At 44.6% G+C, this 12,284-nt stretch overlaps 2 protein-coding genes, 1 long non-coding RNA gene and 1 other non-coding gene across 7 annotated transcripts in view; 3 read left to right on the top strand and 1 right to left on the bottom strand.

Moving 5' to 3' along the window:
* The first annotated feature begins 2,875 nt into the window (after positions 1-2,875).
* Positions 2,876-6,803, top strand: sdhc (succinate dehydrogenase complex, subunit C, integral membrane protein). The gene is made up of 6 exons (XM_068604995.1): positions 2,876-2,930; positions 4,058-4,117; positions 4,234-4,335; positions 5,085-5,146; positions 6,286-6,449; positions 6,539-6,803. Exons 1-6 carry the CDS (start codon positions 2,914-2,916, stop codon positions 6,644-6,646), a joined length of 513 nt encoding a protein of 170 aa, XP_068461096.1. The 5' UTR covers positions 2,876-2,913; the 3' UTR covers positions 6,647-6,803.
* Positions 5,777-8,348, bottom strand: LOC137805197 (uncharacterized). 2 transcript variants are annotated; one of them, XR_011080207.1, is made up of 3 exons: positions 8,166-8,348; positions 7,428-7,502; positions 5,777-6,654 (listed from the first exon to the last, which is right to left on the bottom strand). It is a non-coding gene; the product is annotated as an uncharacterized lncRNA (long non-coding RNA). The 2 variants fall into 2 exon arrangements; XR_011080206.1 differs by lacking the exon at positions 8,166-8,348 and adding an exon at positions 7,825-7,907.
* Positions 7,892-12,284, top strand: part of cadm3 (cell adhesion molecule 3) — a 97,048-nt gene continuing 92,655 nt past the window's right edge. For 2 of the 3 annotated variants that reach the window (XM_068604983.1, XM_068604969.1), the window contains exon 1: positions 11,872-12,252. The gene's annotated coding sequence lies outside the window, so the exon portion shown is untranslated. Of the gene's footprint in view, positions 7,968-11,871; positions 12,253-12,284 lie in introns of those variants that run through there. The other variant, XM_068604977.1, reaches the window with a different exon arrangement.
* Positions 9,684-9,757, top strand: trnar-ucu (transfer RNA arginine (anticodon UCU)). Its single transcript has one exon. It is a non-coding gene; the product is annotated as a tRNA-Arg (tRNA).

Here is a 12,284-nt window from a genome sequence, read left to right as displayed (position 1 = left end):
ATGTAATTAAATGCAGTTTAAAAATTGCTATAATGCAGAAAGAAAAAGAGGACGATTAGACTAAAATGTTGGAGGGAATAAAAACACAAGGGATGGGGGAGGACTTGGCTGGAGAAGCCGAGTCCGAAGAGGTGGATTCTGGGAGTTTTTCAGCAATGACAACGTGGGTGCATTTTTCTATACGCTTTGGTAATGAGCTCCGCGGAGAGGTGTCGACGTCTGAAACACCCTGTAACACCAGGGAGCTTGTTCCTCGACACTTGCAGGACGATGACATCAGCATTGGTAGAGGGGGGGGGAGGTGCTGGTGAAGGAGCTCAGGGGGGTGGAGGAGGTCCTCAAGAGCCTCGTAGGCGGTGAGTAGAATCCTTAAGTTCATCCTGTGTTTGACTGCGAGCCAGAGGAGGTTCTGGAGGACCGATGGGGTTATGTGATCACTCGAGTGGGTACATGGTCAGTAGGCGGGCGGCAGAGCTCTCTGCATACTGGAGTTTATGAAGTACTTTGTATGTGATACACAATAGAGGGTACTGTCAAGCCCGGGTGTTGCAAATGTGTGTGAGTGTGTGTTTCTGCAGCAGTGAGCGACGGCGAGGGTCGTACAGGTACACGGTGGTGGGAGAAGGTTGTTTTGGTCATGGGGTTGACATGGTGCAGGAACCAAAGGGGGAAGATGACTTCATGTTTGTGTATATCGGCGGAGGGGGATGACCATGAAGCTGTCGGCATTGTGTGAAATCCAAAGTGCGGCCGGTGAGGGAGTCCGAGCTAATGGGATTTTTAGACTTTTTGCTTCTGAGTGTCAGGAGGTTTCTTTGCGCTGGCCTGTTTTACCGTCCATTAGGTAAGTGTTGAGGGTGGAGTGAGAGGCAGCAGTGATGCTCTTGGAGGAGAGGTAGAGTTGAGGATCATCGGCATAGCAGTGAAACTGGAGGCAGAGGATTCGTCCACCTAATTCACAATATGAATACTTCCAATGAAACCTGGGTAGAGCACATTTGTGCCTGACCATCTTTACCCCTACACTATACAAAATGAGACAACACTTATGCATTTTGTTGGCATAGATTTACTTCTTTTCCTTTACTGTCTTCAGTGAAGCAAACCAAATGTACACCAGACTCTACACTTATAAGATGTAGTACAGTTTTTAAATAACAGACTATGCAAGACATTTTTAAAATGTATTTGGCAACCATGATACAATCTCATACGACACACCTGTAGGACAAAGAGAAGAGGACCAAGAACAGAACCCTGGGGGACACCATGACCATGACCCTTGTTATTAATGACAAAAACAACGCTGATGATAACATGTGGGGCAGGAACGATCAATGTGCAGTTGTTATTTGAAATGAACAGATGTCTGCCAGAGAGATGAGGCTCAAGGGCAGTGCCAGTGATACAAAGAGTGGATTTGAAGTATGTGATAAGTGTGGAACGGATTAAGCACAGTAATGTGAACGCACCAAACATATGACTGAGGTAGAAACTGTGTTGACATAACTAAGTTTACCAGGGAAAACTGACACCTGTATATTTTTGGTCATAATTCTTTAACAACCGCATCAAAAATGGTGCGCAATACATTGTGCAATGTATCATTGTTTTTAAAATGAGTACTGGTATTGCCCTCAAAACCCCAGTATCAGTCAGGCTCTGCCGAGGCTCACATCTTCCTGATCTCCTCATCCATTATGTATGTCCTCGTGTCTTCTATTCGCTGGACTCTCGTTACTTTACTGTCAAAATAGTCAGCAAAACAAAACAAAACCGATCTGCAGGCAGCGGAGTGTTTCAGAAGCAATGACAAGTTAAAAGCAATGTGAAAAAACTTTTCCCGAAAAGAAATGTGAGAGAGGTTTTAACACTCATGTAACTACCCATGTCTGATTTCAGTCGTACACTCTTATATTATACTGTATGCAACATTAATATGGGACCAGGCCACTGGGAACCAGTCTAGGGCTGCTCCTGGGCATCATTAACCCCACTGGCTGTTTGGTATCTGCATAAATGTGTGTATGTCTGATTGTGTGTGTGGCTCCTTAATTAAAATACTTGTATTTTCCCTGACAGTGTAAATGGATGTTAATGCATGTCAACGATTATTACTAATTATTGTTGCGCTGAGCGAATATTAAAATTATGAGTCCATCTTTGAGTTGGGTTGAATTGTATAATTAATTTTATTTCATCTAACGATGGATATATATGTATGAGGTTGTGTTGTTTTAATACACTATTCAAATTAACTCAAATAACTAAGTTACTGATGAATGTGCTTATTTATTATTAATCATTTGGTCTACCCCCAAAGGACAAAGGGAAACTGAAAATTGCCGCAAGCAGAGAACATGTGATAATGTTGCTTTACAAATGACACCAATGATTATTATCATATTGTCACAATAGTGTCCAATAAATGTTTGCTGTTTGCGGACGAATCGGCAAGGCTAAAATGTCAGCTCTAAACTATTCTACAGTAATGATAATAATAATGATAACAATGATATTATAATATATGTATAATGATAATAACAACAACAATACAATAATAATATTTATTTTAAGAAGTTATTTTATTGAAACTGACATGTTGCATCAATTAATATTTATGTAACTTATGTTTATGTATCTATTGCAGCTGGAAAGGGGAGAAACAAAAGACATATTTTTACTGTTTCGCCAATGTAAATATAGTTTATTAATTATTGAATGTTTATAATCTCAAGGAAAAGACCAACAAGCTTTTGAATGCCAATGAGAAGAAAATGGGCTGTCCCAATCTGAATGTCCTCAGCTCACTCTGACCTCGCCTGACCTTAAAAAACAGCTGTGAAGGTTTCCGATAACGTTCGAGGAACAACAACATCCGGTAACGTCACTTCCGTTCACTCCTTGTCAAACATGGCGCTGCTCCTAAGGTCAGTACGTCTGTGCTTCCTAATGTTTCGGCTCTGGGAACGTTTTTGTGCCGTTTTTTTATGGGTTACCATGTCGAGGCTGATGAAAACCCGCGCGAGGGTGACATCGTTTCCTTTGTTTATTATATTTTAGTCCACAGAAACGTGAGGGAAGTCAGCGCGAGCTGCCGTTAGCTAGCTGTCAGCTAGCCGTCCGACACCAGCGTTAGCTTTTTTTATGAGCATTTGGAAGGTGGAAAAGAGTGAACTTTGACTCTAATTGTGATAAATGGCGGACTAAAAAGGTGTTATGTGCTGCCTTTAGTCTTCAAATGTTCGTTAAATGACCGCAGGCTTCTTAACGGCAATGTTTGTTCTGCTTTAGCTGGAGTTAGCTAGCGTTAGCCGAGCTACGTTGCTAGAGCCTTTACCAAAAGTGTTGTACCGTTAGAGACTGAAATGTTTGTCGAACTTTGTCCACTTCATTGACCTTGTGTGGTCGGTGAAGGTGAGCACAGCGCCTCCCGGGCGTGTGAAACCGATATACCTAGATAACTAGCTAGTGCATTCCTTCTTCCTCACGAGAAGGAGAGCACAGTTTCCTCTGTTAGTCTGCTCCTCCGTCAGATTGACGTGGCTTTGCCTGTTTGACACAGAACTGGACTTCTCATTGTTGTAGGTTTTTTTTAGGGTCTGCATAAGAAAAGTGAACACATGGCTGTTTCAGACACCATGCTGTCAGATGTACCACTTTATAAGTGCTTTGGAGACAACACTATTTGTCCTATTTACAGTTTGATTACTGAAATAGTTTAAAACATTCCTGTTATTAAAATGTACGAAATGAAATTGATGTGACACTGTATGTTTGTCTGCTTTTCTATTTGACTGCAGACAAGTAAAAGCTTGTTTGTAACAGATGTAAAAACACATCTTTTTTGACTACACCTTGAATAAGGAAGGTAGCACTTAAATGTCTCTTACTGATAGCACTTTGTAGTTTGACTTTATTGAAGAAATTGTACTTTCCTGATTCTTGATGTTCTGACTTTGTACTCATGGTTGAATGCACTTATTGTAAGTCGCTTTGGATAAAAACGTCAGCTAAAGGAAAAGTAATGTAACACTTTTTTGTTTTACCTGTCTAGGACGTTGGCCCGCCAGGGTGTCTGTCTCTCCAAACCACATTACAGTGTCTTCTACAGGCAGTAAGTTGTGTGTGTGCGTCTGCGTGTCTTCCTAGTAATGATACAGATGCATGCTAAAACCTATATACTGTAAACTATCCTGTGAACTCATAAAGTATTTGTTTTTCTCTCTGCAGTGCCGCGCCGATGGGAACCACAGCCAAGGATGAGATGAACAAATTTTGGTCCAAAAATGCCAAACTAAACAGACCAATGTCTCCTCATCTCACCATTTACAAGTACGTACTCCATGCCGTGTGTGCGTAGCTTGTGCCGTGTCCAGAGAATAACTCTTAGGAAAAGGATGGCGATGACTCATTCGTTCAAGGGAAATGAAGCTTCATTTATGTTTCAACACTAGAAAATCTCCTGCGGAACATCGTCACAGTGGAACGTAATATTATTAGATAAGTCAATTTTCAGATCACGCAGGACAAGCCACCATTACCATAGATTTCCATGTCATGTGGTTAAATGAGAAACTTGATGTATTGTCAGGCGGTTATTATCAGTTATTATATATTTGACACTAGTTAACCGTTTCTGGCTCAATTATTTCCATTTGTATGTCTCATCCATTTTAGATCATTCTCATGGCTAATCTATTTCAGGGCACGAAATATTCTTTGGTTCTCTGATCTTGTGGTTTATATTATACTCTTTCACCGCTTTTTAAATGACTATGTATAACAGCATTAGCATTATTTTTAACTGTACTTGTAGAGATTGGAGTACATAAGTGGTGTAAAAGGTATGTAAGAGGTATAACAATACCTTGCCTTTTGCTTTGTGAGTCCTTTTCTCCTTTCTGTACTATGTTGCGGTGATGCAACTTGCCGGCCTGAGCCTTATCTTGAACAAAGCGGTTTTAAAAACTGAAAGCAAAAGTCAGTGAAGGCTCAAAACCTTTTGACTTGTGCTCGGAGCGCGTTTCAACCACACACATCTGCCATTGTATTACATTTGTGATGTTTTCTTTGTGTTTCAGGTGGTCCGTCCCCATGATGATGTCCATCACGTTTAGAGGAACTGGAGTGGGGCTCAGTGGAGGTAACGCATCATTTTTTTTTCTTTGTCATCCACGTCTAAAGTTATATATGCTTGTAAATATTCTTCCCACTGTAGTTATATTTGTCCCTAAAATACCCCAAATATTCCATAGATAAAAAGAGTGTTTTATATTGTTATAAAACCGGGTCTTTTATGTTATACTAACATCTAAGTGAAGCTCTTCAACTTCCACTGTCAGCATGTGATTGATCTTGAAAATCTCTTCAGGGCATTTTAGTCCATCACTATTGATTTCTGCTAAGAGCTTTTAGAAACTGAGTTTGTTCGATACAATTCAGCCCTTTGCGTGTGAAAACTATGTCTGATGCTGGACTGCTAACAGCTTTCATTAATTTGCCTGGTCTAATCGCTGAGCCTGTGTTGTTGTGACATCGTTCATCAGTGCTTTTGACCTTGATGAATGTCTTTGATGACGGTCTCATCTCAAAACCTCTCATGTGCTTTTATCACTTTCTGGATTCCATGCAAAAAGGCTTGGAAACTAAAAATATCACCCGCTGAGAGGGATTTTCACAAGTCTTACTGCTTTTATATTAAGAAAACAACATTATTATTATTAGGATAACCTGCTTTTCATTGCAATTCTGCATATTAAATGAAAACACTTCATTTAAACTCAATGCAATGGGTGTTTATTCTTGTTTGCAACTCTGCCGTTTGTGCTTACTTTGATTCACACCTGCCACGCGTTTTTAACAAGGCACGCTCGCTCTGCCACTTTGCCTTTTTTTAATCATCCAGACAGCACAGAAAGAAAAAGCTCAGACAGAACCGTTTAGTGCGGATCATTCAGGCAGCCGCCGCAGAGCCTGTTTGATACACAACTATTGTTTGGCCTTCATTTAATTTAGTCAGCGGGAGGAAGAAAAGAAAAAAGAAAAAAAGGTCTTTACATAACGGAAACAGTCAGATGTTTAAAAAATGACTGGCCGGCAGGGACTGGGTGGGGGGGGGGGGCGGTGACTCATGGACACTAATCCAGCAGAGAAAATAAATGTCAGGAACATGTTTGTGTTGCGTTTCTCACTTATTGTTTTTCTCTCAGAAAAGGCCTGCATGCGCAACACCCCGCTCCCATCCACACCTTGTCCGAGCTCATTACTTGTGTCTGTGTCTAGCTATCTCAGCCTTTGCCTTGGCGGCGCTGGTCTTACCGGAAAGTTACCCCCACTACCTGGACTTGATCCACTCGCTCTCCGTCGGCCCCCAGCTCATTGGGCTGGCCAAGTTCGGTCTCGCCTTCCCCGTATCTTTCCACACCTTCAACGGCATCCGCCACTTGGTAAGACTCTATCATCATTTCATTTATTCATGGTGCTGTTTCTTGTGCTGAATCTTCTCTTTCTTCTCATTTTTTCTTATTGAAAACAGTGGTGGGACCTCGGCAAGGGCTTCAGAATCCCAGAGGTCTACCGCACGGGCTACACCGTTATTGGTCTGTCCATCATCACCTCCGTGGCAGTGGCTTTCCTCCTCTGAGCACACGACTAGAAGAGATGAGCAGAAGGGAACACAGGGGGGGGAGAAGGAGGGGAGCGTGGACTTAGATTCACTGTGGGAGTTTTGTGTATATGTTAGTGCCTGCTGTAGGCAACATTTCATCAAAGTATTAAATAAAGGATTATATTATACTGTATGTAAATGTTTTCTGGTGTTTTTTTTGTCCTTTGGAATCAATTATACTTCGGGAAAGCTTTGGGAGGCCGGGGTGCCGGGTGGGTGGGAGGGGTCATTGGATGCAGCAAGAGTGCAAAGTGCACGCAAATGTGACCCAGTTATATTTTCACACTTGTTCTCGGCGTGAACAACACCCGGCGTCCAAAATTAGATGTGTCCTACATGTTATGTCCTTATGTAATTTATTCTGATGGAGCCGTGACGTCAGCTTCATTAATCACCTTCCTTTGCCCTCAGTCACTCTGCCTGTTGTCTCAGTGCACGAGAGAATGAGAGTGTGTGTGTGTGTGTGTGTGTGTGTGTGTGTGTGTGTGTGTGTGTGTGTTGGGTTGGGTTGGGTTGGGTTGGGGGGGGGGGGGGGGTACTCGCGTCGGTGGAGCAGGCAGTTTTTTTTCTCTTTGGGGCCGTCATTCATATTTTACCGTCTCCAGGGCCGTAGCTGCTCAAATCCATTTTTTAAAATCGGCAAAAGGAGAGGGGCTGAAATGTGGAGAGGCGGCTCCAGTGGTGGAAGCTCAGTGTGTGTGCGTGTGTGTGTGAGCGTGTGTGTGTGTGTGTGTGTGAGAGAGAACAGGCTTCTCACCGGCAGCCCGCCTCAGGCTTCACCTCCCACTGAGCCGCCGCACAGGAGCTCCACTGCACCCAAACAGCTTTTGTCCTGCAGTGTGAATAAAAGCAAGCGGTGATGTAATGTCAGATCCAACTCCATTTATGTAGGGTACAGTACCAAGCGCACACGGGGAGAACAACAACAACAACAACAACAACTGTAAATGTTCTCAGCAGGAGGCCGCACCCGTTAGCTACCACTCGCTCTGACCGGCTTCAACTAAATCTGGTTATCAATTTCATCCCGGCTGCTCCAAAAAAAATAGGGAGGGGAGGGGGAGTGCTTGTCAACTTTAACGACAAATAACATTTTTTTCTTCGTGAGCTAGACATGTAAACAAAACACATGCGCAGGCATGAAAATCCCTCACCTTTCGGCGAAATTCGCCGTTTTGAAACCAAAATAGGTGACCTACGTGAATCGTGTAGATTCGATGAGTTGTTTTTTTTTGGGGGGGGGTTGTTCAGTGAACTGCGAACAGATGCGCGTGCCAGAAGGGAGCGCGAGTGCATGGTAATATAATATTTGATGGTATATCTAAGTTAAGTTACCCAAAAGCTCTGTTGACATAGACTTAGCTAACGTTAGCTACAGCTTGATGAATTGAGTCATTGAACACAGCAGGAGAGAACGCGACGTTAGCCAGCTAGCTAACGCTCCGGTGGAAAGTTATTAGCTAACGCAGCCGTTAATGAGGAGGTAGATTCTGACGTGAGGGGACTGAGGTGACCAGACGTCCGGATTTAGGCCGGACAGTCCGGGTGTTCAATGTCCTGTCCGGCGTCCGGCGCAGCCTCAAGTCGGACGCGTATTTGTCCTCATTTTTGGAGCCACGCAACCGCGCCAGCGTTTCTGAAATTGGACTGTGTCGCGGAGAAAAGTGGATGTTATCATCTTTATAAAGAGAACATCTTTGATGTGACGCGTCGAGTCTTGGCCAATCAGCGTTGAGATGTCTCCAGTGGCCGTTTCTCAATACGCGATCTTCTCTGTACTTGTCAAGAGAAGTGCCGCATGACGTTGGAAAGCTTCGCTTAGCGTTCAGAATCCGTTGGAATTGCATCCAGTTTGTATATTACTTTCTGTCGCCTGCGACAGGTTCCGTACTAAGGGTTAACTAATATTAGAAGATTAGAACAGCGGGGGATTTTATGATTATTTATGTAATATATATATACATACATACATACATACACACGTTATATAACGTGTATATATATATATATATATATATATATATATATATATATATATATATATATATATATATATTCTTTTCTTCTTTTGAGTAAGGTGAGCGTTGTATCTATATGTGTAATATAACGTTTATATATGTGTAATATATCTTCTTTTTTTGAGTAAGGTGAATACCCCCCCCCCCCCCCTCCCGCCCCCTTAATGTCCTTATCACCTTTTTCACCCCTGACCCGTTTTCATGCCTGATAAAATGACTGTGCAAACTGTTTGTGGAATAACTGTCGGTGTTTATGAAAAGCGAGTTAATTTAAAGCCTTTTATTTAGCCGGTGTTATATTCTCCTCGGAGCCATATCGGCTCTGATACTGGACCAAAAAAAAAAACCCCTCCACATCTGACGCTTTCCAGCTCCGTGTAATTGGCACTATACGAAAAACAACACTCGCAGAATGTCTGTTTGTGACTGTCTGATTGCAGTGAGTGTGACTTCTGGGTGATTCCCTCTAATCCAGCGTTCTATAGCCACATTTGCATCTTGAGCTCGAGAGCCATCGGACCGTAATGGACTCTTGTGATGTACGGGTGTGTGGGGGAATCGCTCAAACTCTGCAGGGTTTTAAGATTTGATTGGACTCCGTTATAGTCGGCTCACACCAAACCCTGAAGACGTACTTCCCTCATTTCTCAGTGTAAACCGGGAGCTGAGGTAATGGAAACACGGCTTGTTCACTGGAGCTATTCCCTGCAGGGAGGAAAGTGCTCTGCCTTTCCTCCGACGTGATGCGTTTACAGTGTAAGCTGCTCCGTCGTTTGGGTTTTTGGTCTGATAATATCACCCTTATGATGTTTTGACGAGATAACCTGTGTGTAAACAATGGGAGGCTAATGGTTCCGCCGCAACAGCACCCCCTAACGGCCGGAAAATTAGCATCCATAGGGCTGCGGTCCTGATGCTGAGGGATGCTGAGAGATGCTGCACGCGGCTGGGAGGGGGAGTACAAACCTGCTTTTGATCGAAAAAAACGTGGCTTAGTCTCTGTGGCGCAATGGAATAGCGCGCTGGACTTCTAATCCAGAGGCTCCGGGTTCGAGTCCCGGCAGAGATGTGGAAGAAAGACCTTTTGGATGAGTGATGGATCTTTTTTTTTGTTTGGTTTTGCCTTCTTACGAGGCAGCTCTGTTTCCAGATATGCTATTTAAATAGACAGACAGTCTGAGGTGTGTGTGTGTGTGCCCAAATTCACAGTGCATCCGAATTTTTTATTATTATAGATATTTCACGTGCACGAGCCTTTTCAGCGCGTAAAGGTCAGCGCTTCAGTATGCAGATTTGAAACGGACCACACACACACACACACACACACACACACACACACACACACACACACACACACACACACACACACACACACACACACACGCACACAAAAGCCTGGTGTAGCGCGCGCTCTCCCACAGCAGCCCACACACGCTGCACTCAGGCTCCGCGCACGCGGTGATCACGCACGCGGGACCAACACAGCGCAGTGGATTCACGGCCTCGTCGCGACGTGAAAGTCAGTGGACACGCACGCGCGCTCACTCGCTTGCGCGCAGGCGCACGGTTCCAGCACCCTGGGCTGCCCACTCACATCATTGAAGCCACAGCAACAACACGCGCGCACACCCACACACACGCACACACACAAAAGCTTTTCTAACGCAGCGCCAACAAGAAACGCACCCCCCCCCCCCCCCCACCCCTCTCCTCCGTCCTCGTAACAAGTGTTTAATGACGCCAGATGCTGCGTTTCGTGTCCCGTTTGGTTTGGATGCTGGAAGACTCCGTTCACTTTGAACATTAATGACTCACAAGGCCAGAAAATGGTGTCATCTCAGATTTTTATTTTTGTATGCAGAGTAGATTATGTATTTAAACAGCAATGTGGCAGTGCGAGGGCTGCGGTGGTGTTATGTGTTGCTTTATTCTTATTCGGGTATTATTTAGTGAAACCAGACTGGGGGACCTTTATGGAATACTTTCAAGGACCCCTCAAGGTGGACTTTAGTTTCTGCATTAAAAAAACATACATTGCCCAAATCGTGGCAGCCCAGAGCAGCACTAGGCCTACTTCTTCTTTGTGTGTTTGTTTCTCCAGTGTGGAAAGCAGCTGCTTGCTTGAAGATCTCACAAACGCCCCCCGACTTTAACTCCACCCGGCTCCCCATGGCTTGTTTTATTTTGTATTTTCTCCAAAGGCCCCCCTCGTTGAGTGTGTCACCACTGATTGGGCTGTCGTGCGGCTGCCGCCATCCATGTTTAACCCCACCATGCCTCCCCACACACAGACCTAATCCGCCAGTAAAACTAATCCATAATCCTCTCTGGCAAGTTGAACGGCCCCTCCTTTCCCTCCTTCCCTCCCTCCCTTCATTCATCCCTTGGATCCTGACTCTCAAACGGTCAGAACTAAAAATTGATAACGTATGTAAAGCGGGGCCTGAAATAAGCCTGATGACGTGTGGACGTGATGGCGGCATTATACAAAGTTGTGAGGCGAGAAGAGATAACAAATAAGTCGCTGTTTAACTCGCAGATGAACTGCAGTGTTGTGCAGATATAATGGGGTTGAGATGACACAGAAAAAAAAGTCCCACAACTCTGCCAGGCCAAGGAACTCCGTACATCATTAGCATATTGCAAATTATAAGGCCTACGGGACATATAGCAGCGGGCCTATCTGCGAGATAGGAGGGGGGTAATAGCTCCATAATATCAACGATAAGGAGACACTATCGGCGACTGAGAAGCGTGACAATCCACTTGAGATGACCTCCGCGGCTTCATTTCAGTGGATTTTTGGAGAGGAGGAGGCTTGAACCCACAGCTACAAGTTATATAGGAGGGACGTCCGACTCGGGATAACACATCCTACATTAATGTGTCACCAGAGGAGATAACAAAATGGCATTTAAAGTGTGATAAGGTCAGTTAGGACTCCCTGTGGAGTGTACAGCCACATTATGCTTATTCACTCACTCTTCTGTGTATCTGCTCCATCTCCTCCTCCGTGTTGCTCTCAGCCAGTAGGGCCCTGCTCTGGCCCTGTTATCCCGATGGTACGGGCCAAATCGTATTAAAATCCCCTCCCCTCCCTCCCCTCCTTTCCTCCCTCCCTCCCTCTCTTGTCCCCTCCCCTCCCTCTCGTCTTTCAGACAGACTGTTTTTGCTGCAGTGAACGGCAGCCGTGGAGAGAGAGAGAGAGAGAGAGAGAGAGAGAGAGAGAGAGAGAGAGAGAGAGAGAGAGAGAGAGAGAGAGAGATACAAACACACACACACGGAGATAGTGTGTTAGTGTGTGTGAGAGATCGAGCGAGTGAGAAAGAGAAAACGGGGGGAGCGCGCAAGGAGGACAAAAAAAACCCGCAAGAAAAACAAAGAGTCAGGAGAAAAGGAGCGAGGAGGTGTACAAAAACAAGAGAAGAAAAGTCGATAAGAACCGACTGAGAGAAAAGCTCCGGACCAGAGAGCGCTGCGCATCACGAGGAGGGACCGCGCTGTGGGGACGTTTTACCGGACACCAGCGACGACAAAACCCGACTCCGGAGGCGGAATATAACGGTGTGTGTGTGTGCGTGCGCGCGCGCTTGTGT

Source organism: Clinocottus analis, unplaced genomic scaffold (genome assembly GCF_023055335.1).
Source record: "Clinocottus analis isolate CAN_PGR_092001 unplaced genomic scaffold, fCliAna1.0.p SCAF_11, whole genome shotgun sequence".
Taxonomy (NCBI): Eukaryota; Metazoa; Chordata; class Actinopteri; order Perciformes; family Cottidae; genus Clinocottus; species Clinocottus analis.
Note: the sequence above shows the minus strand (reverse complement) of the source record. Positions and strands in the feature narration are given on the sequence as shown.